This window comes from Artemia franciscana, chromosome 2, assembly GCF_032884065.1.
Source record: "Artemia franciscana chromosome 2, ASM3288406v1, whole genome shotgun sequence".
Classification (NCBI taxonomy): Eukaryota; Metazoa; Arthropoda; class Branchiopoda; order Anostraca; family Artemiidae; genus Artemia; species Artemia franciscana.
In genome coordinates, this window is record NC_088864.1 from 44225949 (window position 1) to 44250662 (window position 24714).

General features: G+C 35.0%; 1 protein-coding gene across 2 annotated transcripts; it reads right to left on the reverse strand.

The window, feature by feature from the left end:
• Positions 1–564: 564 nt before the first annotated feature.
• LOC136042388 (uncharacterized) lies at positions 565–22745 on the reverse strand. 2 transcript variants are annotated; one of them, XM_065727372.1, is made up of 4 exons: positions 22529–22745; positions 15603–15756; positions 3559–3965; positions 565–1719 (listed from the first exon to the last, which is right to left on the reverse strand). In XM_065727372.1, exons 1-4 carry the CDS (start codon positions 22664–22666, stop codon positions 1258–1260), a joined length of 1161 nt encoding a protein of 386 aa, XP_065583444.1. In that variant the 5' UTR covers positions 22667–22745; the 3' UTR covers positions 565–1257. The 2 variants fall into 2 exon arrangements, with proteins under 2 accessions (XP_065583444.1, XP_065583448.1); XM_065727376.1 differs by lacking the exon at positions 22529–22745 and adding an exon at positions 21020–21915.
• Between the last annotated feature and the right edge of the window lie 1969 nt (positions 22746–24714).

Genomic DNA, 24714 nt, shown 5'->3' on the forward strand with positions numbered 1-24714 from the left:
CTTGGCTTCTCATCAATGCTGGTTAAAAGAACCATGGGGACATTGACAAATCTGGACCCCAAAATGTATTTGAGGTGTATTAGTACGGTTGTTACTAAGAGTATTTCTTACTTCTAGTTTTACCTACAGGACGAATAAGAAGCCATACCTAGGTGGTTTCTCAGCAAAGTTGGTTAGACGAGCCATAAAGAAATCGATAAATTTTGAGATGTAGAGTGCAGTTTTGACCCTTTCAGACTTGAACTTTATCTCCAAAAACGGCCTGTAATTCTGAGCTTGTCTGATCTCAAGATGTTCTGCATCTCATTATGGGATTTTAACATCAATAGAACCTGGCAGAAGGGAGTTAAAACTACCAGTTATCTAACCCATTAATTTAGAAGAGAACTAGCAAATACTTTTGCTCAACATTTTGTGGATGCGGAATGTTTGGAAATAGTTGCGATTCTTATCAAGAGAAAGAGGCTACGGACACAGAGCCCTCCCTTGGAACTCGAGAATAACTTTATAACATCTTAATAAATGTCATACTAAGCTGCAACTATGATAAAATACACAGGTGAACACAATAATAAAACCTTTATAATGGCAGTGGTAAAAAAAGCAAAAGAACAGAACAGGAAACACCAAAAATTCGTAAAGAGAGGCTACAAATATGGAAATAATATTTAATTATCTTACAGTTACATTTAGTATATGTAGTTATATAGCTTATGGTTATTATTCTTCTCAATATTATTCACATTTGTGAAAAACAGTTCATTCGATCGTTTTCCTGGGCTTAAAGTCCCTAAAATGAATAGGTCGTTTTATAGATTTTAAGTGAGTCACCGATTTTTGTTTATTGCTGTTGTTACGGGTAATGTACATGTGTGCATTATAATCCCTTCAGTTTTTCTTCTGGGTTAAGATGCCAAGACAATAAAATATTGTACCATAGATTTTAGCCAAAACAAAGAATCAGTTCTTTGCATGTACAGGGGTACTAGTGGAAACCTCAAGGCTTTTATGTGTTCAGAATCTTTAGTGTGTAATCTTCAATACTAAATAATTTAAGTGTGACATCTGAATGGCGAAAAGACGATAAATAAACTATCCTAAAGACTAAAGCTATGAATGATATAACGGTAACAATCAAAAATACAAAAACGATAAAGATAAAAACGAATTAATTGACCTCTGTCTGTTAGTATAGCAAATTGCAATCGTAACTAAATTTTGATTCTTCACTAAAATAACGCACAAAATGGAACTGCTTTATCTTCTATACCTTAACTCAACTACAGTTATACTTTTTTTCAATAGAGATTCACATGAAGCCAAAGCGACAACAAGCAAAGGCATAAAAATAGGAACTAATTTAGCGACTTCATCAACACACATTTTCAAATTAACATAAGTTCCACATACTTGACTACACTCACTTTTCATTTTCTCTTGTAATTGTTTATGCTTCAAGATATTAATCCATGAAGAAACATCACAAGAACTTTTTTCTTGTTTCGACGAAGAAAGGCAGAATAAGTCATGCTTTAAAAGCTTTTCACATATTGCAATTAGACTAGCACAACGTTTACCCAGCAACGAGCCTACTAAAGTATTTTCTTGTGAAAAGCTTGGAAGTAAATCCCTTATTTTAAGTAGAATACACGATACTACTTCCAGGCGTATTTTAGAAGAATGCTTCATCAGAATCAAACTGTCAGTAGCCAAAATAATCTAAAAAATAAAAGTATTCTGAGATGTTCCAGGACGTACAAGGGAGAGAAAGGAGGGGGATTTCAAAACAATACAATAGTTTCAATAACATCCAATTCACCCATTTTCGCTGCTTGAAAATTCCCCTTAGCTAAAATTTCTCCTTCCAGCACTAATTCATTTGTACATGCATAATGACATTAAACATTGCTAGAATACACCAGTACTCACATCCAGCATATACAATCGCAAAATAATCCAAAGACACATCTTCTACTTGTGTTTTGAACTAAAAAAAATGGCATACTGGATTTTGTAGAAACAGAAAAGGGTACTAAGCGATAAAGACACAGCAAGTTATCGAGTGAAGGAGAGAGACAGAGAGAAAGAGAGAATGGAGTAGTTTAGCTCAGAAAGAAATAACAAAACAAGATAGAAAGGTGCTAGCTAAAACTTTATTTTCGACTCATCAATTACTCTTTCACGAGGAGTTTAAATGCCTTTCTCCTCTAAAGTATATATAGAAAAATTCTGTATTTATAACGACAACTTAAGGTTTTTGTACTTGATTTTAAAGATTTTACATAAGATTCTTATCAAAATTGCTACAACATCTTTTAGCATGTACAGCTGTTACATAATTTTTCTCTTTTCTTTCATAGTTCTCCATTAAACTAGGCTAATTTAGCAGTTCCTACAAAAATCTTCAAAACCTCAATTTTACTTTAACCTAAGACTACAAAAATATGGTTTGCCCTTTATGATACCATAGGCCAGGTTGTGGCACATAAAAAATTTAAGCTTTTTAACTTAATTTAACTTACATTAAAAAAGATTTAAATTTTAAAACAAAAATTAAGTTTTTTAAGTATTGATCCAAAAGAAATTAAAATTTTCGCTGCACTAAGGTCTAGAAATTTTTCGGGGGGGGGGGGAAGAAAATACAAGCTTACAGTCTGATACATCTCGTAATTTTAGGCCAATTTGAGAAGCACTGAAACAGAAAATGGCCGACTTCAGTTTTACACAAAAAGCAATGAAACAGAAAATGGCCGACTTCAGTTTTACTTTATTTTTCCTTGTTTCAGGTTTTTATCATAATACAAATAGACCTATAGCTGAAATCTGATCTTTAAATTAGACAAAACTAGAGAGTCAACAAGTCACCACCTCTTGAATACGGATCGTTAGGTCTCGACCCCAGGTTGAGCCTGGAATAATTTCATGTCTTGTTTAAGCCTTCGGAATTGTAACTCGAGAAAAATCTGAATTTACAATTCGTTTTCATTAATTACTCATTCCAACCTAATAACCAGTCTTTGCTACATCAAATATGCCACTGGTGGAACTCAAGCCTAATGCTTCCAGCAACTAGATGTAAACTCAGTCAGAGAGCTGCAATGGTATCAGGCTTAAGTGAATATATTATATATTTTTAAACTCAGATATACTTGCCATTTGAGCAGGCCAGGGTTCTATTGTCATGCATAATGTGACATGTATATTATCACAAAAAAATACTACTTTCTAAATCTATATGAACTTGTTACTATTGAGAAAGATTAACATTCATAAGATACATAATGAAAGATAGGAAAGAGGATATTCTGTTAAAAAGCCTGCTAATGCGAAATCCTTAACTAACAAGAAAATTCCCAAACACTAATTCTTAGTTAATCTAAAATCGGGCTTTGTAAAGAATACTGCAATCATTACAGTTTGTTCCATCTATTTTCCTAAAATCCATATATTTTTTTCTAGTTGTTTCAATAATTTTAGGATCTCTCCCAAAAGGTTCCTATCTCACTCACAAAAACTTCCAATTTGTATGCCTTTTATACTAATTAATTTTTTACTCACGTCATCTGATTCAATAAGACGATCAACCATACGTTCGACAATCGTCATTAGCTTTGATGTTATGATAGTCGCTCGACACGTGTCTTCCAAATCTGCCATTTCAGCCATTATTCGAACAGCACCCAATTTCTCTAAATGTCCAATTAGAGATGAACTTGTAACATCATTAGCTATCCGAGCTAAAACGGTGTCGATAGAATCACTATTTATGCGTCTTCTTAAGTTTCGTAATTTATGATATGAAATATCTGGCAGAAGGGAACAATTGGAAAGTCTTAGGATAAGACTTTTAAAATAATCTTCAGATGTACTCTGAGAAATTCCGTGCAAAGCTTGAAGAAACAGAAGATTTTTTAGGATGTGCAGTCTTGAAGAAAAATTGTAATCCACATTCGAAGGTTCAACATCTGAAAAATAAAGTAATTAGAACTAATTAAAAGAAACGTAAGGCAATCAAAACTAGTCAAAACAAGAAAAAGAAAAAAAGAGGTCTACAGTACTCGAACCTATACCAACCCTCTAACTGAATGTATGATTTCAAAAGCTCATACAACAGTTGTAATTTTTTCATGCCTAATTAAAGTTTAAACTGTCATACTTCACAGCCAAAATTCAAATGTCAAGCCTGGTATTAGACCCTAAAGACTTGAAGCTCAGATCTGCCCTCCGGAGAAAAAAAAAGAAAATCTCCAACACTTTGTGTTGGATTCAAACTTTTAAGTGGGCAAGGGTTAATTTTATCCCTTTGATTGCCGTTGTTACTGTCTGCCATTTATGCTACACCTTTCCGTGCATGTGTGTCCCTTCACAAATGCCAAACTAGAGTCGTACCTGTTGGAGGTTACCCGTACCTGGGTAACACACGCAGGTTGACTACATGTTAAATTACTTGAAAATTTTCCTCTCATGGCTATCACTCGACAACGCTGAACTAGAGTCAACCCTCTCATGCTAATTCACGGTGGGTTGGGTTCAACCTGTTGGAGGCTCTCTCTCTCAGGTTAATTCACGATCGCAGAAAGGGGGAAGCAGCATATTGACAAATTTGGCAATCTATTTACAACTGATTACCCCGCCAAAGAAATGAATATGAATGGAATTAACGAGTCCAATTCAAGGCCTACAAGGGCCTCCTGCAATCTGCCTCGACTCTTATGCAAGTAAACTTGCATTTATAAGCCAAGGGATTTGGGCGAGAAACAAAAATTTCAACTGTCTACAATTGACTACAAAACGTCGATTAGACATGGACTAGATGGGAACCCCAAATGAGAATGAGTATATTGTTGGTATGTGTGAAGCGGATGGTTACTACCACTTGAGCAATGGTCTAACCATTGACGGCTTTAAGGATTCGTGCTTTAAGCGCGGCAAACATAGGCTCAATGAAATACCCTATGAAAGAGGTATATGGTGTTGGTATGTGCCTATAGCAATGGCCTAGCGCTAGAACAACGGGTCTAACTAGCCTCGGCTTGAAGGCATCCGTACCTCAAGCGGTGAACATGGGCAAAAGAAAGGAACTACATTGTTGGTATATGTTTAGCAATTGATTGCCGCTAAGGAAACAGTCTAACCATTCAACGGCTTTAAGCATCCGTACTCTAAGCGGTGGGCATAAGCTAGATGGGATGACTGTCTGACTGTCTGATATTTATTAGCGAAAGAGAGAGAGAGAGAAAGAGAGCGAGAGAGAAGCTTGAATGCTCTACAGTGGACATGGGCTGGATGGGAACCCCAAAGGAAAATGACTATATGGTTGGTCAAACCATTGACGGCTGTAAGGATTCGTTCTTTAAGCGGCGAACATGGGCTCAATGAAATCCCACATGAAAGAGGAATATAGTGTTGGTATGTGCTTAGAGCAATGGATTACCGCGAGAGCAACAGTCCAACTAGCCGCGGCTTGAAGGCATCCATACTTTAAGCGGTGAACCTGAGCACCTTGCCTAGGTACCTTGGTATGTGTGTGTAGCGGAGTGGTTATTACCACTTGAGCATTGACGGCTTTAAGGATTCGTGCCTTAAAAGGCAAACATGGGCTCAATGAAATACCCTATGAAAGAGGAACATGGTGTTGGCATGTGCTTAGAGCAATGGGTTACCGCTAGAGCAACGGGTCCAACTAGCCTCGGCTTGAAGGCATCCGTTCTTTAAGCGGTAAAACATGGGCATAAGGAAAGGACTATATTGTTGGTCTACTGTTTAGCAATTGATTCCCGCTAAACACAACAGTCTAACCATTCAACGGCTTTAAGCATTCGTACTTTAAGCGGTGGGCATTAGCTAGATGGGATGACTGTCTGACTGTCTGGTATTTATTAGCGAAAGAGAGAGAGCGAGAGAGAAGCTTGACTGCTATACAGGGAACATGGGCTAGATGGGAACCCCATATGAGAATGAGTCTATTGTTGGTATGTGTGAAGCGGATGGCTACTATCTCTTGAGCAATGGTCCAACCATTGATGGCTTTAAGGATTTGTGCTTTAAGCGGCAAACGTAGGCCCAATGATATACCAGATGAAAGAGGAATATGGTGTTGGTATGGGCTTAGAGCAGTGTGTTACCGCTAGAGCAACGGGTCTAACTAGACTCGGCTTAAAGGCATCCGTGCACCAAGTGGTGAACATGGGCATAAGAAAGGACTGGTATATGTTTAGCAATTGATTGCCACTAAAGAAACAGTCTAACCATTCAACGGCTTTAAGCATCCGTACTCTAAGCGGTGGGCATAAGCTAGATGGGATGACTTTCTGACTGTCTGGTATTTATTAGCGAAAGAGAGAGCGACAGAGAAGCTTGACTGCTCTACAGGGGACAGGGGCTAGATGGGAACCCCATATTAAAAAAATGACTATATTGTTGGTATATGTGTAGAAATCGCTTGTTGGTTATAAGCCAGTTAGGCCGCTTGATTTAGTACCCATGTTGAAAAATTTTGTTAAATTAGTGTTTAATTAGTTAAAATTATAAATTTGCAACCGGAACCCCTGCCGATAATCCACAGACCTTATATGAGGGGGTCACTATCCAAATGAAAAAATGGGGCTTGATGAATGGAAGCCGTGAAAAATGATATTGGCCAAGAGTGATTGGCTGAGCTGAGGCAATGATTAGACACTCTGTGGAAAGTGATTGGAGACAGCGGGCACCCCCTCCCCGCCTATCCCGAAGCGAGAGCGAGAGAGCGAGAAGCTTGAATGCTATACAGTGAACATGGGCTAAATGGGAACCCCATATGAAAATGAGTATATTGTTGGTATGTGTGAAGCGGATGGTTACTACCACTTGAGCAATGGTCTAACCGTTGACGGCTTTAAGGATTCGTGCCTTAAGCGGCAAACATGGGCTCAATGAAATACCCTATGAAAGAGGAATATGGTGTTGGTATGTGCCTATAGCAATGGCTATACCGCTAGAGCAACGGGTCTTCCTAGCCTCGGCTTGAAGGCATCCGTGCCTCAAGCGGTGAACATGGGCATAAGAAAGGACTATATTGTTGGTATATATTTAGCAATTGATTGCCGCTAAAGAAACAATCTAACCATTAACTAACGGCTTTAGGCATCCGTAGTTTAAGCGATGGGCATAAGCTAGATGGGATGACTTTCTGATTGTCTGGTATTTATTAGCAAATGAGAGAGAGAGAGAGAGAGAGAGAGAGAGAGAGAGAGAGAGAGAGAGAGAGAGAGAGAGAGAGAGAGAGAGAGAGAGCGAGCGAGAGAGAAGCTTGAATGCTCTACAGTGGACATGGGCTGTATGGGAACCCCATAGGAAAATGAGTTATATTGTTGGTATGTGTGAAGCGGATGGTTGCTACCACTGGAGCAATGGTCTAACCATTGAAGGCTTTAAGGATTCTCGCCTTAAGCGACAAACAATGGGCTCAAATGAAATACCCTATGAAAGAGGAGTATAGTGTTGGTATGTGCTTAGAGCAATGGGTTACCGCCAAAGCAACGGGTCTAACTAGCCTCGGCTTGAAGGCATCCATTCTTTAAGCGGTGAACTTGAGCGCGAAAAAGGACTATATTGTTGGTCTATGTTTTAGCAATTGTTTGCCTCTAGAGAAACAGTCTAACCATTCAACGGCTTTAAGCATCCGTACTTTAAGCGGTGGGCATAAGCTAGATGGGATAACTTTCTGACTGTCTGGTATTTATTCATTAATTAAACTATTTGCACAACTTTGATTTGTGTGTAGCGCTTGGCTACCACTAAGGCAACAGTCTAATCAATCACGGCTCTAAGCATCCGTAAACCTGTGTAGCTGTACTCAGTTGATGAGTGTGCAAATGTGCGGCATTGGACACTTTTAACAAGGAAAGTTGACTAGAATGCCAGTGGGCGACCCAATGAGAGAGAGCTCTAGTTCTCCCTTTCATTTGCACTAGGGCTTGTGACTAGGATAAGAGTTTGAAATCGATTGTTGGTTATAAGCCAGTCAGGCCGCTTGATTCAACTTTGATTCAAACTTTGCAGTGTATTGTGGCTCAATTTTGGTATACTGTTGTTACACCTGCAAAGATACTTCTTATAGTTCTTCTTCTTTAAAAAAGCTCCACTGCAAAGTTTGAAGAGCAAAAACTTTTTTTCCTGTGAGAGCAGTGTGATTTCGCAAACCATTCAAGTTCTCTTTATTTTCCAATATTCTTTAGACCCAATTTTAGACTGTCATCTATGGTTTAGTCAAGTTCCGTTGCGTTCTGTAACAATATCAAGTATAGTAGTAAGATGCAACAAAAAGCAGAGAAATAAACTGCGAGAATGATTGAAATATAGAAGTCGAAGTTTTTAGGACCAATTTATGGGTTAGCAATCTCAATCTCAGAATCCTTGTTTAAAATAAAGAAAATCAAATATGTCGGGTCAATTAGTCCACAAAACTGATTTTCTACTGCTTTGAGCTTGAGAAAATCTAAGAGGCATTGAACACAGCTATAATGGCGATCTTCCATAAAAAAAAAAAAAAAAAAAAAAAAAAAAAAAAAAAAAAAAACAATAAAAGAAACAAAATATTCTCTAACCTGCTTAAACTATGGGTCTAAAATACTGATAATAAAAAAAAATTATTTAACCCAATAAAAAAATTAAATTCTCTAGAATATGATAAGACGATATCCCTTTGTCCTGATAAATTTGCAATTAATATCTGATGTTTCTTCTTGTGTCTAGCATCCAGAAATACAGACATTAAAACATTATATTTGATCTTCATATGAAAAAATCAGACAAACGAAAAAAAAAACGAGCAAACCAGAAAGAATACTACATCAAGGTTCCAGGAATCCAGAAAGAATACTGGAATTTCAAGTGTCTTTGAGAGAGGAAAATATTTTTTAAAAGTTCCTGATGATAAAAGATAAAACATAAAGAAAAGCCTACTTTGTAAAGGAGTAAAGACGCATTTTGAGCAGATTGAACTCACTATGATATGCATTTGAGATGATCTCCTAGCTGCTTTTGCAGTTCGATCTGAATTATCTCACAAGGGCTCAAATAAATTCGATATGCCTACTCTTCCATATTTTAAGGAAACGTTGGTGTATAAGCGGTAGACTGAGGAACTTCATTCAGAAGCTTTTAGCTTAAATTTTCTACACACAGAAGAGAAAGTATGACTTATAAATGATTAGACAAATACCTTAGAATACTCTATAAAACCAAATTCCAGGCGTTTAAGTGAAATTAATATGCATTTTCTCTGTGGGTGGAATACCCGAGTTATAATCTGTATATGACCTTTTTGTTCAGGATAACCCTCAGGAAAGGTTTCAGGATAACCTTCAGGAGGTGAACAGATAACACCTCCTCAAAATTTCACTGGGATCCACAAGCCTTTTTCACTTGATGCAATTGCAAAAATTTAGACCTTCTTTCTGCTATAAAGATCTGATCAGATACGGATCTCCAAAAAGTACAGCTAAGACTCTTACTTTCTATTAACTCTATATAGGATCGAACAATTTCATCGTTTATATGTCTTAATGAAAAGAATTTAGCGACCCTGTCCTTTTGACCTCCCAGGGAGGTTAGTTATATATGATCCCTCAGAAAGCATAGCTACAACCGTAGCCTTTCCCCAGCCAGCTTAGTCAAGACAAAACAATGCCTTCTTATAGACTTTCTAATGATATAATATAAGGATCTTCCTCCCTCAAAATCTCTGGGAACACGAAAATTTTACCCGTATAGCCCAGAGTCACAGCCAATATACTGACTTTTACTTCGTATCAAATTTGGTCAAGATATGACAATCCCTTCTTTATAATTTACATATGACAAGATTCAAGAGACTTTCTGATTACACTTTGAGACATTTTCAGATTGCAGGTTGATTCAGATTACAAGTTTATATCTTCGTAGTCTACATGCAAGAAAAATTTCAGGAAATTTGATCCGAGAAAAATTGGAATTTCAAACTTCCAGAATGACCTTTCCACGGTTATGTCAAGATCCAGGGGAGATAGGGAATTTTCGATCTCGGGGGTCAAAAATACAAATTTTTTCTATACATGAGTCTGGTGTTAAATTATCCCAATGAGTCAACTTTGGTAGCTAGGTAAGTTTGTTCTACTTCTTCTTCATACTATTCAGTAGGCTAGGAAAAAAATTATTTTTTTCTAATTTATGAAAATTTATGTCCAATTTTAGAGGAAATTTACTCCTCCAGCTCACAATCGCCATGAAGAAAAAAAAATCAACCTCTTACCATTATTAGGCTAAGGAACATTCATTAAAAAAAAGTCTACGAAACTAGTTTTGTACGTCTGCAATAGAGCTAGGTGCTATCCAATGAGGACTCTAGTTATTAATAGAACAGTGATGGAACAGAGCACTTTTCTACCTTCCCATAAAATCACTTATTTTTATTCGCGAAACTTTTGAAAAATCCGTATTAAAACTGGCAATCAGCAGCATCTCTAGTTAGATATGCATATCTTGACAGATGTCTGTCCAGACATCAATATATAGACATCTTCTATTCATATGCAAAATTCATTGCATGGCAGCAACAAGTTGCGACTAAGCATCCAGTTCTGGAGTCTTAAGGTTTTGTGTCTATGATTTCTAATCCCACCGATCAGGAGGCCTCTTTTGCACTATATCAGAGACAACGCTACAGCGTTGTCTATAGTAAAGGCCACGAGGTTCCAATGTTTTATTATTTTTCATTTATTTTTTTTTTCCAGAGGCACTTATATGTGGAAGAGGTGGTCGTATTAACATCGGAGGGAACTCATTCTATTGGAAATCGGAAGTTCTAGTGCCCTTTTTAAGAGTCAAAAATGATTGGAGGGCAGTTAGCCCCACACCCTTTTTACTCCAAATGCATACAATAAAAATTTTGAGATGGCCATTTTGTTAAAAATAGTTCGAACATCAGATAATAAAAACTCCAGGGTCTACATAAGCCTAAGAGCCTGAAGAGGGGTTGTAACTTATGCCCCAGGATCATACAAAGGTTTTTATGGAAAGGGTGGTTGTATAAGCTTCAGAGGTGGCTCATTTGATTCGAAAAATGAAAATTCTAGTTACTTTTTTAAGAGTCGAAAGTGATCGGAGGGCATCTATCCCCTACCCTACAGCCTCTTTTCCCCAAAAACATCCAATTAAAATTTTGAGATAGCCAGCTTTTTTAAACAGTCCAGCGATTAGAAAACAAAAACCTTGGGGTCAACATATCCCCCCCAGAGCCTGGGGGAAGGGTTGTAAGCTATGCCCTTGGGGCATATATGGTTCTAATGGAAAGGATGCTTGTATAAACTTTAAAATTTAAAAAGGGGTCATTTCGTTGGACATTGAAAGTTTTAGTCTACTTTTTAAGAGTAAAAAGAGATCGGAGGGCAACTAGCCCCCTCCCCCGCCCTTTTCCTCCCCAAATCAATCCGATAAAAATTCTGAAATAGCCATTGTGTCAAACATAGCTCAAATATCAGATAACAAAACTTTGAGGTACAAAACTTTGAGCCCCTGGGGAAGGGTTGTAACTTATGCCCTGGGAGCATACATGGTTTATATGGAAGAGGTAAACTTTGAAAGGACTGAAACGACTAGGAATTAAAAGTTCTAGTTCTTTTTTTAAGAGTCAAAAGTGATCCGATGGTAATTAGCCCCCCATCACCAACCTTGTTTTCCCCAAATGTGTCTGATCGAATTTTTGAAATAATCATTTTGTCCAAAATAGATCGAACGTCCTATAATGAAACCCTGGGATTTACACAATCCCCCAGAGCCCGGAGGCAAGTGTTGTAAATTATGCCCCAGGGGCATATAAGGTTTTATGGAACGGATGGTCGTATAACCTTCGGAGGGGACTCATTCTATTGGAAACTGAAAGTTCTAGTTCCCTTTTTAGGAGTCAAAAGGGACCGGTGGGCAACTACTCCCCCTCCTCCACCCTCTTTACCCCACATCGATCCAATTCGAATTTTTCAAATAGCCATTTTGTTAAAATAAGCCCAAAGATTAGATAACAAAAACTCAAGGGTCAAGACATGCCCCCAGAGCCTGGGGACAAGTGTTATATGTTCTGCTCTGGGGTATATAAGGTCTTTATGCGAGGGTTTTTAAAATAGTACAAAGATCAGATATGCCTGACCCCCACCCCCACTAAAAAAATAAGTAGCAACAATGGCTCATTCCAAAACTTAAGGGAGCGAGCCTCTTGCCCTCCCTGCATGGAACGCCCCCCCCTGCAATAAAGCAAAAATGACTCATTAACAATATTTTATTTCAAAAATTTTGGGAACTCACGCCTGGCCCTCCATGGCCCAACCCCCCCCCCCCCAAAAAAAAAAACAACTTATTAACAAGATTTTATTCCTGATCTTATGGGAGCTTACCCCTGGTCTTCTATGCCCCAATACCCTCCAAAAAACTACTAACGATATTCTATTCCAAAAATCGTTGGAACTGACCCCTGGCCCTTCCTCCATGGCCCAACCCCCTACCCCCCCCCCCCCCCCCCGAAAAAACTTACTAACGATATTTGGTACTTATCTGCTATAGCGCCTATGTATATAGAAGCTAAGTAGAACCGGTTTTCATTTAGTCTGTGATCTGTATTGAAAGAGAAAAATGTGTGATCGGTTTTTCACTTTTGTTAAAATGTTAAAATGAAAATTGAGATAATACTTTAGAAACAAATTGGGGCTATATATATTGCACATTATGGGGGAGGGGTAAAGTATAGTGGGTCTGCATTCAAAATGTATTAGGTACAATTATTCTGGATATTATGAAGTAAGAATTGTTTTCTAAACTCACACTGTCCAAATACTTTACACCAACCGTGATAAAAAATTATAGCCCAAGTTATATATTTCTCATCTATCCTGTCACTGGTCTTTGTCCCAAGCTAAGCTGAAAGAAACTAACAAAGAAACCAGTTCTACTTAGCTTATATACAAAGATGTGCTATAGCAGACAAGTACCCAATGTTTTATCCCAAAAATTAAGGGAGCTGACCCCTGGCCTTCCCTCCATGAGCCAACACTCCCTCCCTCAAAAAAACTAATAACGATATTCTATTCCAAAAACCATTGGAACTGACCCCTGGCCCTCCCTCCATGGACCAACCTACCCCCACAAAAAAACTTATTAACAACATTTGGTACTTGTCTGCTATAGCACCTATGAATATAGAAGCTAAGTAGAGCCGGTTTTCATTTAGTCTGTAATCTGTATTGAAAGAGAATAGCGTATGATCATGGATGTTAAAATGAAAATTGAGATAACACTGTAGAAAGAAATTTGGGCTATATATTTTCACATTAAAGGGGGGGATAAAGTTTAGAGGGTCTCCCTGCAAAATTTGTTTGGTACAATTATTCTGGATATTATGAAGTAAATTTTTTTTTCTAATTTCACACTGTCCAAATACTTTACCCCCACCCCTAATGGGCAAATATACAGCCCAAATTATATATTTCCCATCTATTCTGTCACTTGTCTTTGTCTTATGGTAAGCTGAATGAAACTGACAAAGAAGCCAGTTCTACTTAGATTTTATACACATGGGCACTATAGCAGGCAAGAACCCAATATTTTATTCCATAAATTAAGGGAGCTGACCCCTGGCCCTCCCTTCATAGCACGACCCCCTCCCCCCTTAAAAAACAACTTACCAGCGATATTCTATTTCAAAAATTATGGGATCTGACCCCGACCCTCCCCCTAAATCCAGACCCCCTCCTAAAAAAAATAAAAAACAACTTATTAATGATATTTTATTCCAAAAATCGTAGGGGCTGAACCCTGGCCCACCCTCCTTGGCCCTTCTCCCCCCAGAAAAAAATTAATGATATTTTATTCCAAAAATTATGGAAGTTGACCCCATGATCCTCCCTCTATGATCCAACCCCCCATCCCCCCAAAAAACATAGTACAATATTTTTTTCCGAAAATCATGGGAATTCAGTTTAATTTATTAACTCTTTCCAAAAAACTGTTCAAAACACCTATTGTCTTTGCTGCAAACAAGAGTTTGGCTACTGTATATTTCCCTAATGATAAAAGCATAAGGCCTACCGTATATTTGGTGCTTCACTAAAACAAATTATATTACAAATATTTTCTTTTGTAGTTATTACGACTTTAAAAATAAAATGAAAAATTGGAGTGAAACCAGGCCAGGATTTACTAACTAGGCCCTGCAGCGTTCACTATCCCTGAAGTTTTGGGAATTTCCCAAAAATCTTTCAAAAAGCAGAGCTGCAAAAACGCTTGGGCCTAGAAGCATCAAAGTTTTAAATCCAGCCCTGAGTGAAACAAAATCTTGAGCTGATGAGCATTCACTAATTATTATCATTAAATATCAAATATTCAGTTTAATTTTATTATTTCTTCCCAGGGCTGTTAATTTATTCTGGAATAAAAAATTATTTGAAATAGGGAATTTCCTAAAACTACACTTTGGCAATAAAAATGAATAGAAATTAATTTTTTTAAAAACTTTCCAAAAAAGAAGTTTTTTAAAGAAAAGTAAAGGCTATATTAAACTTAAGATCAAAGCCTACTGCATCATTGGCGCTTCACTGAAAATAATTATATTACAAATATTTATAAATATAAACATAAAGATTACAGTAAATTGAAATTTTGAACTGATGAGCTTCCAGCAATTAATATCATTAAATATCAAATATTCAGTTTAATTTTGTTAGATCTTTCCAAGGCTGTTCAAGACAGATATAGTTTCACTACAAACAAGAGTTTACATACAGCCCACTTCTCTAACTCAAAAGTCTAAGACCTACTACATTTTTGGAGCTTCAATGAAAACGAATTATATTACAAATATTTTTTTTTCAGTTGTTACAGCATTGAAAATGAAAATTATGCTGAAATAAAATCATGATATGATGATCTTGGAACAATTAATATGGTTATATAACAAATATTCTGTTTGTTTTTATTTTTATTTTCCAAGACACATAGTTTTCAGTAAAGCACCAATGACACAGTAGGTTTTAGACTTTTGTAGTGAGAGAAGGAGGCAAAACCCAAACTCTTGTTTGTAATGATTTTTGTTTGTTTCACACTTGATTTGAATATTCAATATAAGTTTCACTGGTTTAAGATTTATTTATTCATTTATATTAGTAACTATTGCATGTTTGCTTGCTATGATTTTTATTTAATTTCTGTTGGTTTGGGGGGTCATTTATACTTCAATAGCAAAATATTTTTGTTCATTTTAAGCTTGATTTGCATATTCAATTCAAACTTTACTTGTTTTAAGATTTACTTATTCGTTTATATTAGTACCTGGCGTGTATTTTTTTTTTGCTATGATTGTTTATTCAATTTCTGTTTGTTTTGGGTTTTATTTATTCTTTAATAGTGATTTATGGTTATTTTGAGCTCGAGTTATTGTAGGTTTATATTTCTTCTGATTTTGACTTTAATATGGCCTGTACTATTCTTTAAAAACTTTCTTTTTCAGAAAGTTTTTTGAATTAATTAACCTAAATAATTTAGACAAAATGAATAGCTCTATTCTAAGATGACAATGTCATCTAAAATTTTGGATATCTCACCATCAAACTGGAATAACTCTTCTGCAGCAAAACTTGCAAGAGCAATCTCAGCTTTTAGATGGTGATTTTCTGCTTCAACTTCAAGTATCTTCTTTTCTTTGTCATCAATTTCTTGTTTCAGCAATTGTACATCTTCACTGTTTGAAACTTCTTGCTATAAGCAGAAAAAATTAGACTTGGTGTGATTGGAATAAGTAATTCTGAGACCCATTTCGTTCTACAGCCAATGTTTTAGCTAAAAAATAGGCTTATTTGAATAACAAGATGACATTTAAGCATGATGCAGTTTAATCCTACAAAAAACAAAACCAATTTATTTAAAATAAAATAGACTTGGCAGGAATTGACCAAGAACTAAATTGCAAAAGCTGAACTTTCAACTGAAATCATTGTCATGTTCATGTTTATCATTATCACCATGAAATACGTGATACAACAAAAGCCTTGCAACTCTAAATGGACAGCAGTACCATGGGCTTCATTGAAGAGTGATATGAAAGTTTGAAGCAACAAAAGCTTTCTTGGAAAAAGATATTTTGATAAACCAGATTGACTGATTATTTTGCATCACTTTTTAATTTATTTACTTTTTAATTTTCACTTTTAAGGCTCTAGAATTTGTAATATGACATCTATTACAACACAAATTACACAACATTATTACAGTCATTAGTACAACAAAAACCCTCATTTCTTGATATTAATCTTCAGTTTTGTGATTTTCTTTTTTAATGAACCTAAAATAGGGTAGAAAAAGTTATTTTGCAGTCTATCAAGCTATATTTATAAACTCTTTGTTCTTAGGTTCCATTAAAAGGAATTTTTAACGGCATATCAGCATGAATTCTATTTGTTGGTAAATAAGTATCTAAATAAATATTATTTTCACAATTTTGCATTTTTTCAAGCAGCAAAGGATACAACATTTTTCTATCATAGATACAGCAATATTTGTATCTTATTAAAAGAGCAATCCACAGTCCATGGTAGGCTGAACAGAAATTTAATAACATGCTTTGAGAAAGAGCCTCTCAAGTGAGACAGATTTGTCATTTAAAGATTATCAAGGAATAACAGCTGCTATTTAGATACATATTACTAGTAAAACATTATTGCAAAACAAGTTCTTGAGAATTTTGAAACATTAAAATCCCTCAAAAATGGTTTGAGATTGTAACAAAAGGGCAACATCGGAATTGCATTATTAAAAATCAATAGCTAAAAATCTTCAGTTTCCCTTCTCCCTTGGAAAATCATATTTTAGCCTGGGCAAAATAATATTTTCATATTTTCTCCAACATTATTATGTACAAGAAACTATCTAAAAGTATACAGTGATACAATTTAGCTCCGTATATAAGCAATTTGCTCTTTTATTAGTCCCTGTTGGCTTATCCTTGAAGACTTTATTGATGTGAATACTAAATATTTTAAAGTAAAATTCATATGGACAGGGCAAAATTTGATAAAATTTCATACTGAGATTCCTTAGAAACAAAAAGGAATTAATAAAGAAATAAGCAGAAGTTGTGCATTAAATTCACACTAATGGAAGAGCATACTTTTGTCTAGCATACTTTCATTATTGATATTACAGTCAACACAGCAAATAATCCATATAGTCAATTGTAGTTTGAAGTTTTTTGTTTTGTTTCTATTTTTTCTTCTTTTTTTTGGGGGGGGGGGGGGGTAGGCTTTTGCATCCCAGTTTCGGCTTAGTTGTCCAGAAGGAAAATTAGAAAGCCCAAGATGTTGTCTTAGTCAATTGGACTATCTGTCTTGGCTTTTTCTACAATTAAATAAAAAAAAGTTTTTTAACTGAAAGTAAGGAGCAACATTGAAACTTAAAACAAACAGAAATTGCTCCATATATGAAGCAGGCTATTCCCTCTTCGACGCCCAACTCTTTAGACTAAAGTTTGACTCTTTCTCTCAACTCTACTTTTTGAAACAGTAAAAAACTTTAGCGTAAAGAGTAGGGTGTTGTTTGTTTTAAGTTTAAATGTTGCTCATTACTTTCAGTTACAAAAACTTTTTTTTATTTAACTTCTGAACGTTTTTGAATTAACACATGTTTTGATTTTGCCTCTCCGAATATGAATCATTAAAACAAAATTTACATATTAGTTTGTTTTTTTGGCTAAATGGCTTTCTCAGTTTTGATTGGACAATTTTGAGAAAAAAAGGAGCAGGGGAGTAGGCTTTGTTACCGTCCAATTTTTTGGTTACTTAAAAAGGCAACTAGAACTTTTAATTTTTTGTACAAACGTTTTTATTAGTAAAAATATATGTAACTTACAAATTAACTTACATAATGAACTTCTACATTCATGTTTTTATTATGTATATGAGGGAGTTTGCCCCCTCATCAATACCTTGCTCTTTACACTAAAGCTTAAATTTTGTCCCAATTCCTTAAGAATTACCCCTGAATCACAAAGGCTATAGAATAAATAGTTGAAAGTAATAAATTACTTTATTGTAAATAGTGAGGTATTAGGAGGAGGTGAACCCCTCATATGTGTAATAATTTCATTTTTTTCAGTTTTAATATTGCTCCTTACTTTCAGTTGAAAAAGCTTTTTCATATTTATTTTTTCATTGCTAAATTCCTCTATGGGAAGTTCCCCTTGCATAACCCCCCACCCTGACCAAAAAATCCCCCAGAAAGAGTTTGTACACTTCCTAATAACCATTGTTATTGTAAACACTGGTCAAAGTTTGTAACTTACAGCCCTTCCCATAGGAACTGTGGGGGAGTAAGTCATTCCCAAAGAGACAGTAAGTAGGTTCTCTGACTTTGCTGATTGAAATGGCTATCTCGGAATTTTGATCTGGTGACTTTGGGGAAAAAATGAGCATGGGAGGGGGCCTAAGTGTCCTCCATCTTTTTTTCTCTTAAGAAGAGCACTAGAACTTTTAATTCCCATTAAAATGAGCCCTCTTGCGAAATAATAGGACCCTATGCCAATACAATCACCCCTGGGGAAAAGAAAAAAAACATGCATCCATGATCTGTCTTCTGGGAAAAAATACAAAATTCCACATTTTTGTAGATAGGAGCTTAGAACACAGTAGGATTCTCTGATATGGTGAACCCAATGGTGTGATTTTTGTTAAGATTCTATAGCTTTTAAGGGGTGCCCCCCCTATTTTCTAAAATACAGCAAATATTCTCAGGCTTGTAACTTTGGATGGGTAATATTAAAGTTGATCAAACTTATATATTTGAAATCAGCATTAAAATGCAACTCTTTTGATATAACTATTGGTATCAAAAGTCTGTTTTTTAGAGATTGCTCCTGACTACAGTTCATTACCACATGCAGTTTGTTTAGCCATGACTTGATGCCCACAACTATTCCATTTTAATTTATATTTTCCACCTAAGATCATCACTGCTGTCATATTTGTATCCAAGTTTTTCCTCCCTTGTGCAGCCAAATATAACCCCAGGGTATACATAAAAACTTGCTGTTTTTCGTTAACAAATGTGGATATTTACTAGAATGAGTTTTTATATTTTAACACTCCTTAGTAGAAGCTAAAATGCACACTATTTTTTGCTAATGTCAATTTTCATAACTGTAAGAAGAAATAAAAAAGGAGCAACAAGGTGACCTGTCCTCATCTGTTTGAAAATGCATTAAATAATATGAAATCTGAACTGTTAATGAGTGATTTCTAAAATAGATTCAAACTTTTTTGTCCAGATTTGTAAATAATTTTAAAGCTTTTTTATCTGAGAAATGCCATTTTGACCATGTTTTGTGACAAAAGGAAACATTTCACTATTTGTTATGTTTATAAGGTTAGTCTATACAAAAGAGTTGAAAATCTAATGTGTAGATTACACTACAGAAAACCTGTGATTTACCAGAAGATTTTGCAGCTTATGAGAGAATATTTCTGTTACGATATTATAGAGAAAATGGCAAATGAATCAGCTAATTGTACTCCCTGCTTTTCTCTGATGAATTAGGAAAGCATTAGTCTTGCACTTTTTATTGGCTGATTGATTTTTACTTGTGTACTAAAATGCCAAATAGAAATGTGGCATAAGTTTTAGCATTTGCTCTAGCAAAATCAGGCAAGAACTTGCTTACAAATTGTGAAAATTATCTGAAATGTAAAAGTTTTGTTTTTTTCTTTTATAAGGCTTTCAGACAAACTGGTTCTAATGGTGAACTTTGTGTTTCAATATAGCACAATTTTTAGGAGTTTTAGAGTTACAGTGCTATTTAATAGCTTTGAAAAAACAAAGTACAGGGATAACAAATAAAAGCAACCAGTTAGCTAGTTATGCTGCTTTATTATGGCACACCAGTAAAGTAGAAAATGGCTATGAAATAGAAATAAGCAGTTATTTTTTAGAGTCTATGGAAGAGGGGTCAATTACCTCCTCTGATTGGCATACCTGCATCTTAAATAACAAGAAAAAATCACATTTTTACACAGGTAGCATTAATACATCTTTTTTTTTCTTTTTTCTTCTCTTTGCAACTAAGAGGGCACTGAAACATCATATAGTTGTTTAAGGCCTTATTTGAAAGTATAATTTTTATTTTTAATTATTTTTAGCCCTAACTAATATTTTAACTTTACAGCACAGCATAGACTAATCTATAACTTTAGAGAGAGTTGTAAGTTACCTTTTGGGGACCATTAAAGCCTCAAAGAGTAAATTTCTGCAAAAGCAAATGTTCACTTTGAAAAGAAACATAAATAAGGGTAAAATTCTAGTTGATTGACTTTTGGCTATCTTGGAAAGGGGTTAGGTTAGGAAAATTAATTTTCAGGGATGGGTCTAAAGGCTAAAGTATGTCCCAGGAAGGTATTTTGAAGTACCCACCTCTACTCCTTCTCCATTTAGAGGGCCCTGAAATTTGCCTACATGACAGGTCTATACCTATTGAAATTTTGACAAAACAACATTTTACCTTAATTTTCAGTTACCAGTTGCCTTTTCTCTGCCTTTAGTTCTAAATATGCAATTCTTGTTATTTGAGTAGAATTCTGAGCCATATCAATGTTTGTTTTTTTAATTTAGGAAATGTATGAACTTGAACTTGTATTTGCATATCTTTAAGACCTTATAAATTGGGATTGAGCAAAGTTGTGAAGCTGGAAACAATTTTGTTGTGTTTCCTTTGAGCAGAAGATCTATTTTGCAAGGTTTCACTTTTATAACACATATTTTTAAAGATAATTAAAGTTCAGGCCTTCTAGAGTGAGAAGGAGTGGAGGTGGGTACTTCAAAATACTTTCCTGGGACATAGGCCTACTTTAGCCTTTAGACTCATCCCTGAAAGTTTCACTTTCCTAACCTAACACCTTTCCAAGATAGCCAAAAATAAGCATCAAGTTATATATACACTTTCTTCTTGGCTAAATTATACAAATATGTATGTATTTACCTGGTATGTTTGCATTACCTTAAATCACAGCTTGGAGTGAAATAAGGACTTTTGATCCTGTTGAATCACTCCTTGTGATGACAGTTGCATATGTGGTTGATTAGATTCTGGAGCATCCCAGTCAAATCTTTATGGTTTGTCACTCCACTCAGCATCCAGACAGCATTTGAATACATCTGTTGATTCAGCAGAAACAGTCTTCTCCTTGAGGTTGTTCTAGAGATTCACAATCCAGTTTGAGAAAAAGCTGCATCTTGCTCTAGTCCTTGCATGAAGTTTGCAGATTTGTTTTGGGTGTCCTCATGTTATTTGGGAGGGGTCAACCTCCAGGAGCTCATTTTCTTGATTGGTAGAGAGGAGTTTGGTAAAATTCTAGTTAATTGACTTTTTGCTATCTCAAAAAGGGTTTAGGTTAAGAAAATGAAACTTTCAGGGATAAATCTACAGACTAAAGTATGTCCCAGGAAAGTATTTTTAACTAATTACCTCTACTTTTTCTCCCTTTTGAGGGCTCTGACCTTTGATGACCTTTAAAAATATGTGTGCTATAAAAGTGAAACCTTGCAAAATAGATCTTCTGCTTAATTGAAGTACAAAAAAATTGTTTTCAGTTTCATAACTTTGCTCAATTCCATTTTATAGGGTTTTAAAGATATGTAAATACATTTCCTAGATTCTGAAAAAAACATTGATATGGCTCAAAATTCTACTCAAATAACAGGAATTGCATCTTCAGAACTAAAGGCAGAGAAAAAGCAACTGGTAACTGAAAATTAAGTCAAAATGTTTTTTTTTGAAATTTCAATAGGTATAGACCTGTCATGTAGGCAAATTTCAGGACCCTGTAGAGGGAGAATGAGTGGAGGTCGGTAATTTCAAATACCTTCCCAGGACATACTTTAGCCTGTAGACCCATCCCTGAAAGTTTCATTTTCCTAATCTAAACCCTTTCCAAGATAGTAAGAACTCAATTAACTAGAATTTTACCAGGAGTTTGTGCACCTGGATCATATCCCCATGTTTCTGCCTGTAGACTAAAGAGGGGAGGTTGAGTTCCCTCAGCCATTCACTGTAGGGCTTGTTTTCTATACTGGCAATCAGCTTAGTGGCCCTTTGTTGGATTTGCTCAGGCACTACCTTGTCCTTTTTGAATTGAGGGGTGGCCAGGATGGTCCCCACCTACAAATGGTCCCCTTTGTAAAGCTTGGTGATAATGTGTCTACTTCTGCTGGTAATGATGTGTTTAATGATACCTAGGGCTCTGCTAGAATTGGCTGAGATCTTCTGTGAGTGGGAGCTGAATTTCAACTGAGAGTCTACAATAACTTGTAATACAATATAATATAATACATTGGAACTACTTTCATTTTAAAAAGATGTATCCTTTAGGATAATGATGATTCTAGAATTTAGAAAATACTCAAATAACAAAAAGCAATGTAAGCCAATCCTAGTTTGGCTAGGGTGGAATGCAACAAATCAGTGTTAGGTTGTCTGTCAAAAACCTACATTTCTTAATAGTTCTTCCTGAATTTTCTTGGAATATTCATATGTGGAGACAGAATTAGGCTTGTTTTTTAGAATATTAAGTGCCAGGGCAAGCTGAGTCTCGTCAAAAAAATTATTCCAATCAACTTCTCCTGACATTATAAAAAATCATGAAAATAGAATTCGAAAGGTCTGCCATTAACAAATTCACTCACTGGCATCCCAAAAACGTAAATTTAAAAGCAAACAAGCAACGTCGACGGTAACAAGCAGCGGGAAAGTTTGTACAGTATGTGCAATTTGGGATATATCCGCACATTAGGAGAGGGGGTAAAGTAAGATTATCTACTTTAAAAAATTATGTAAGTTATAATTTTTAAGTAATTTTCATAGTTTTATAGAGTTCCTTCTAGAAAGGTCAACCACTAAACAAGAAACTCGAGTTTTAATTTTGAAGTACTGTAAATCGAAAACAAGTGTACCTGAATAAACTTCGCATAATATGGGAAGGAGTACCGTTATCAAATCATTTTATTGTTTCTACAAAATTATACATGTCCATATAGCTTTTTTATTATAAATGTCTATTTTTAAGAACCTTTTACTAGATAAGAGGAAAGATTTCTTGATAACAGTTTTTAAATTATCAAACACTACATTAAGTGATAAATTAGTATACATTGTCGCAAAATCGAAAGACTCAATTCTTTTAGCTGAAACCATTGTTAAAGAATCTATCACCTGCAGTGAATTATTAACACTCCAATATGGATTAAAATTCGAGAATTTTTTAATACCAGAACAATAGGTTTTAAGTTTATTTACAATTTCCTTTAAAATTAAAGAGAGGTCAGTAGCAGCAATGCGGGTTGGATATTTAGCTGCTCCAGCAATAAACCGTGGTTTAGGGGGATTCTTATGAAATTTTACAGTCCAATATAGGAAAGGGAACTTTTTATCATTGTCATTTATTTTAATATGAAAATTTTTAAAAAGTATTTCTTCAGTCTTTTCAATTAAATTCTCATCCTCTATATTTACCTTTTCCTAAACATTAGTTTTGCATAACTCCCTTTTTAAGATATCACAATACAGCTTCTGACAAATTATGGCAAAATTATTATTAGCTTTATCCACTGGCACAATTACAAATTCATTCTTTAGATTAGCAATTGCTTGTTTAATCTTCGCATTATAAAATAATGATTTAGTGTTACTATTTTTTAAGTTAGAATATATTTTATTTCTTATTCTACTAATAATCAAATTCTTCCAACTTTGAAAACTCTCTTTATTTTTATTCTCTTTCTTACACCACTTATCAATAAATAAATCAAAATCATTTTCCAAGCCATCAAGAACACTCGATGGTTTCAGATGATGAGAAAGACGGAAATTAGCCCCTTTATTCATTATAATTTGAAGATCATCTTGCTTTATTATTGACAAGTCCCCTTTTATAACATGTTTGTAAGTAGGATTTACAAATGGGCCAAGTTGCTTACAATCACAAACAGGTTTCCAATTTATATCACTATCTAGTCTTTTTAGTATTAAATTATAATTAAAAATAATTTGCCCAATAGTTTTTGAAAATTCATAAGTTAAAACTGGACAATCCTTATAATTGAAATTACTAGGAAGGGCCTGTTTCACATGCTGCCGATTTAAAATTTCTGGCAAATTAATATCTTCAATCTGCTTACAAGTAAAATTAATAGGTAAATATAATCTGTTATCCTTATTACTAATCTTATCGAACTTTTTCTTTTTTGAAATAAATTTCGTTTTAGTTAGAATGCAAATTGTGTCACATACTACTTTAAAATTATAATCAAGAGCTTTATTATTCTTAACAATCCAGAAAAGTTTGATTAAATTCCTCTTGGATAAATTATTTAGACATTTTATTACAGAAACCATACCCCTAGATTCAAGTAGCTGGCATAGATCTATAGAAAGCATATGTACATCTAATTCATTTTTTACGAAAAAAATGTGGGATTTGTGGGTTTGTGGGATTATAGAAAACTAGTGCTTTACTGAAAACACAAAAACCAAGCATAAAAAAATATTGATTTAGGACTCAAAAGTGAGTACGTAGCCTCACAATAACAAATTTATCTAGAACCTTTTTAGTAGTCTTACACGAAGTATAGTATCAGTAGCTTTCAGCTTACAATTAAAACTACTTTAAAAACTTAAGC